We start from the raw sequence: 6,000 nt of genomic DNA on the forward strand, positions 1-6,000 counted from the left end.
TAGCAATTACCAACTTGTCAAAAATAATACAAATAGCTTTGCATGTTTGAACACAGATGGAACAAGCTAGAACAAGATGGCCAACATATATTTTCAACATGAACTAAATATATAATAACATTTTCTGACATAATCATTAGTCATATCTCATGTATGTATAACTCCTTTGGAACTCCTGGGAAATGCAACTGCAACATTAGTAGGGGGACAAAGTCTCACTGCAGTGATGTTCTGACTCAGCAGGGCATCTGCCTTGTCACACAGTGATGCTGAATAATTTTCTCCCCTAGACAAGTTCTTCACTTGGCAGTGTTGCATGATTAAAGCTTTAAAACAACGTGGAGAATGTGTACAGCTTTATACTCCCTTGGAACTTTAAATGACATGCACCTGGATAAATTTGTCCAAAATGATTCATTTAAAAACCTCAGTCAAAGCATGACATACAGTGCTGTATTGTGCATCTCCAAATCTGCATAAACTGGAAAAAAAAAAAAGTCTATCTTTGCACATAAACACAAAATACCCACTTCAGTTATATTCCAATTATAACTGAATACTACTAAGAAAATAACCTAAAATAAACTATGTTTAAGAGCTGTGTAACCCAATTGTTCTACCTCAATATCACTGAACAACTGCCTCAATAGCAACACGTAGAAATAATCTACCAATTATATTTTTCCTGAGTGCTATCCAAAGTACACCCTAGAGTACCCCTTTGGGACAGGGCTGCAGTGGCTTTTGTGGATGGGAAAATCTGAATAAAAAAAAAACCAATGGAATCAAAATAGTCTCCAAGGTACAAAAAGAGCCTGAAAAAAGTAGCCTGAAAAAGTTATGAAATGAATAATTGTGTGAGGTCAAAATCTCTGTTAGAATGGGGTTTGACTGGGTTTATGTTGTAACTGAATAACCCAGCATGCTTTTTTTATGGAAATAAACAAGTACACAGCTTCCTGTAAGAACAGGAAATACAGATATCTCCAGTGCATGTGTTAGTGTTCTCACGCTCAGGTGACCAGGAACACATAAAGCAAAACTACTGATACACACACTGCTGCCAAGAAAGTCTCTGATCTCTGCCTCTCTTTCTGAAAACCACTGTAATGGGGTCAGTTGTGCTTTTAATAAGTAGGTTTTTATTATTTATTACTGCAAATAGATGTGCTTTTTTAATGTACAATCACAAAACTTGTATAATAATAATAATAATAATAATAATAATAATAATAATAATAATAATTAGTAGTAGTAGTACTAGTAGTGTCTAAAGAAAACTACTGTTTCCCTCCACCCCTTCATCCCTGAACAGAATAGATGGTGTTTATAGCTGTTAGTCATACTGTTTGTTAACATTTCACTCTATCTGTCTCTCACACACTCCCTTACTCTCTTTTTTTCAGTGGAGCTGAAGTGTGCTGCAATCACATGCCCAACTCTAGCCGTGCCCAAGTGCCCCCTTGACTCTGTGCTGACCCATAGCTACCTCCCCCCTGGCATCTGCTGCTATAATTTATCACTACAGTGCACCTGTGCTCAATGCCCACCCCATCAAATATGTCCCAGTGGCCACAAAACTGTAATCATCAGTGAGGCTACAGGAGCACCAGGCAACTGCTGTCACTCTTACACATGCGAGAAAGGTAAAATTCCCAGAAAATGAAAAGTTTTTTTTTGGTGTTCAATTTAAGGCAACTGCTAACCTGTTTGGTGTAATGATAAAAAAGCAGTAATAACTGAAACATAAATTCCAAAGCAGTTAGAACAATATCAGACGTTCATCATTAAAACTCACATCACAATAATAAGAAAAACCAGGAATAAGACTGATAGAAAAAAATATAGAGAACAGGACATATACCAGTTTCATATAATTTCAATGAGAAGTACAATTGGTTTGTAGCCATTTTGAATACTTAATTATTATAAAGAATGAAAGTATTATTTAAAAGAAATCACCTTGATAAAGTTGTCTTTATATATATTTAAGTAAAAATGTGTTCTTGGTAATGAAGTTTGTTTAACATATACACTGACCGAGCACTGGGTAATACGGTCTCTCTTTGCTCTCTTTGTTCAAATACACTTATTGGAAAGGGCACTGAAGAACACTGAACTCATTTCCATCTTCATGAAACTAGATAGACATGTCTTTTGTTTTGTGACATGGTGCTTTATAATGCTGAAAATAACCATTAGACAAAGGGTAAAATGTGCCCATGAAGGAACGCACATTGTCGGCAACAATACTCAAATAGGCTGTAGCAATCAAGCACTGATTGGTTGGTATTGGTTGGCGCCCAATTTGTGCCAAGAAATCATTATCTGGACCATTATACCATTTGAACCAGCCTGAACAATCGTTTGACACAAGAAGATTTGGTCCCCTGGATTTACAGTTGCTAAATGCTGACCCAGCAGAAACTGAGGTGCATCAGACCAGGCTGTGTGTTTTCCAATCTTTAAGTGTCCAGTTTTGAAGAACCTGTTCTTACAGTGTCAACTTTCTGTTCTTGGCTGACAGAAGTGGAATCCAACATGGTCTTCTGCTACTGTAGCTTTTCTGTCAGCCTAAACCAGTCTGGTCATTCTTTGACCTCTCTCATCAACAGTGCATTCTGTCCACTTATCTGTCACTCTGTGAGTGTTTTTTTTAATTGCACCATTATGAGTAAACTCTAGAGTCAGTTGTCTGTGGAAATCCCAGATCAGCAGTTGTAGAAATTCTCAAAACCGCCTGTCTGGCACCAATAATCAGTCCATGGTCAAATTTACTGTGATCACATTTCTCCCCATTATGATGGTTGAACTGAATATTACTGACCCATATCTGCATGATTTTGTTTTCCACTGCTGCCACACTGTTAACTGATTAAATAGTTGTACACGTGTTCCCAATAAAGTGGTATATATTAATGCTACAATAGAGCTGGACTTGGTGTTAATCATCAATTTATCTATACTCTGAAGTCTCTCATGGATTAAAAAAAAACTCTATTATATTGTATACACTTATGTAAAAAATAAAAGCACATCCCTTTTTTACTCAATGGTTTAAGTATTGGGCTATATTTATAGAGCCTAAATAGAACAAAAAAGTAGGTCAAAATGGAAAAAACTAGCAGAACAGCAGTTTGCTGGTCTGGAGCATTGATCATAGTAAAGCAGTTGTTGCTGCTCCTCAATCTGGGAAGATTTCCATTTTTTCACTTCATCATTCAGGTTTTCACTTGTGAATAATGTTCAAGACAGCCAATCTTTCCAGAAGTGGACCTCTCTGCAAATTCACCCCAAGGTCAGACCATGCAATGCTCAGTGAAATTGCAAAGGTGTTGCAAGTTTAAAGCCTCTTCTCTCTAAAAATAACGCTTTGCAAGCATGGCTTGAGTTCGCAAAGTTACATTTGAACAAATGCCTGCAAATCTCAATGATCTGAAGTAATACTGTAAAGAAGAGTGATTAAAAAATTTATCCAATTCATTTTTATTTGTATAGCGCTTTTAACAATGAACATTGTCTCAAAGCAGCTTTATACAGGCTTGGATGAAGTGGGAAGATCCATGGAGGGAAGAGGGGCAGGAACAGTGATCACTGGAACCTCAGGAGCATGTTTAACTTGAGAGAGAGAGAGAGATATGGATTATTATATGTCCTTATTGTTGTATCAAAGTTAATGTTACTGTGCAGTTGGGACTTCGGCAAGACTCGCTAAGGCAGCATAGCTAAAAGAGAGAACCAGAAGGTAACACAAACATGAGAGATCTCTAGGATAAGAGACGACCCACCACACCACCATCAACAAACCCGAGTGAACGTGTGAATGTGAGGGGACGACAGCATACAAATATCCCAGTTCACCAAACAATCTATATCCATGCTCCCTCCAGATCTGCTCCTTTACCTAAGAAAAAATCAACTGATAAAAGGCTTGACTAAATAAATACATTTTCAACCTCGACTTGAACACTGAGAGTGTGTGAGAGTCCCGAACACTGGTTGGAAGGCCGTTCCATAACTGTGGGGCTTTATAAGAGAAAGATCTGCCCCCTGCTGTAGTCTTCATTTTTTGAGGTACCAACAAATAGCCTGCACAATTTTGATCTAAGTAGGCGTGGAGGATCATATTGGTACAGAAGTTCACTCAGATACTGCGGCACGAGACCGTTAAGTGCTTTATATGTCAGTAGTAGTATTTTATAATCAATGTGAGATTTAATTGGGAGCAGTGTAGACTGATTAAAACAGGGGTGATGTGGTCATATTTTTTAAATCTAGTAAGGACTCTTGCTGCTGCATTCTGAACTAACTAAAGCTTATTTATGCACTTACTCTAACACCTAGACAGTAAAGCGTTACAGTAGTCTAATCTAGATGTAACAAAAGTATGAACTAGTTTTTTTGCATCCTTTAACGACATCATATTTCAAATTTTAGCAATATTTCTAAGGTGAAAGAATGCAATCCTGGTAATATTATTCACGTGAGCCTCAAAGGAAAGACTAGGGTCAATAATCACACCAAGGTATTTGGTTGCTGTACACGATGAAAGAGAAACACCATCCAAATATGCTACGTAATCGGAAAGTTTGCTTCCAGCTCCATGTGGTCCTAGTAAAATTTCTACCCAATAATCTGAAAGACTTTATGTATTTTACATAACTGTATGTACAATATGTAAATACAACAAAAGGTTAATTTGACAGCTACTAAAATATTTCTCTGAATCTGCATTGGTAAACACAACAGGGGCTCAGGACTCAGGAAATCTGTTGAATCCTAGTATAACCAAATTACATATTTCAGTTTCTGACATGCACTTAATTTTGAGTGATACATATTTGATACTGAAAAGGTGTGCAAAGCATTGACAATGGCAATCACAGTTTGGGTGCTGTGCGTATCTGATCAGCGAATGTTTCAGATATATGCTATTGAATAAAAAAACATGACATTTAATGTAAAAAAAAAGACCGTATTACATAATGGGAAGTATGCAATCAATACTTATGAAATCTGAAAGTTATAGCATAAGAGACCCACAGTGAGCTGTATTTATTCATTTATCTAAACTAAACATTTTTACCAGATTTTAAAAACCTTCCCGAAAGCCGATTTACTCTATATTCATGTATATGGTTATAAATCACCAGGAAATGACCATGCACTTTCAAAGCACTGTTAGATTTACACCCACAGAACTCCATAAAAGGCAAAGCTCACAGCTGAAAACCACAAAATGATTAAACAGCGGAAGCATTCAAATTAGTGTCCTGCACTAAATCTTTCACTTATGCCATTTTTTTGTCTTTTTTTAAATGGCTAGTTTCAGTTTTGGGTTGGTTTCTTTCAAGTCAGTAATATAAAATGATGTAAACAGCTAAATGGAAATAATTAGACTATTTAACTTTCGCAATATAATCCACAGGCATTTATTGCCAGCTATGCAGTACGAACCCTATCAGTCAGTGCTTGCATTAGTGAGGCTCTATCTGTGTACATTTATACAAACTATAGAGCTTTTGTAGGATCCAAATGTTTTTTCAAACTTGATTTTACAAATAAATTTCCACTCTGATAAATGAGGCTCATTGAGAGCATGTTTGAGGGAACTTCACTCACACAGTGTGTACTTTGTGCCAGCTTTAAATATTCCCTGTTTTACCAACAGTCTAAAGTCCCATTCTGGCCTCTTGGCCCAGCTGTAAATGTGTGCCATGTTGTGGAACTAATGTACTTAGTGAGGAAGCCGGGTGAACAGAAGAAAAGCGCTTAGGCTACCAGTCTCGCTACGAATGGGAGTATGGAGTCTGGCTTTGCTTGTCTGCTCACAGACACATCCAAGTGGGGAAGTGCAGGGGGTTCAACAGTTCATTGAGAGGAATCTGTACAGGCATGTGTTCTGTGTGTCTGGGAAAGTTACTAAGATACTAAGGGATATAAGGGGTGTGATAAAGAGTGTAAGAGCATTTGTGTGTGTGTGTGTGTGTGTGTGTGTGT

At 37.2% G+C, this 6,000-nt stretch overlaps 1 protein-coding gene across 4 annotated transcripts in view; it reads left to right on the forward strand.

The window, feature by feature from the left end:
• LOC124390521 (cysteine-rich motor neuron 1 protein-like) overlaps positions 1-6,000 on the forward strand; it is a 59,767-nt gene that overhangs the window by 20,303 nt on the left and 33,464 nt on the right. For 2 of the 4 annotated variants that reach the window (XM_046856515.1, XM_046856517.1), the window contains exon 2: positions 1,407-1,646. The exons of the other annotated variants lie outside the window; for them this stretch is intronic. In XM_046856515.1, the coding sequence (XP_046712471.1) occupies positions 1,407-1,646 (240 nt within the window). The remainder of the gene's footprint in view (positions 1-1,406; positions 1,647-6,000) is intronic. 4 annotated transcript variants of the gene reach the window in all.

The sequence above is a fragment of the Silurus meridionalis genome, chromosome 8 (assembly GCF_014805685.1).
Source record: "Silurus meridionalis isolate SWU-2019-XX chromosome 8, ASM1480568v1, whole genome shotgun sequence".
Taxonomy (NCBI): Eukaryota; Metazoa; Chordata; class Actinopteri; order Siluriformes; family Siluridae; genus Silurus; species Silurus meridionalis.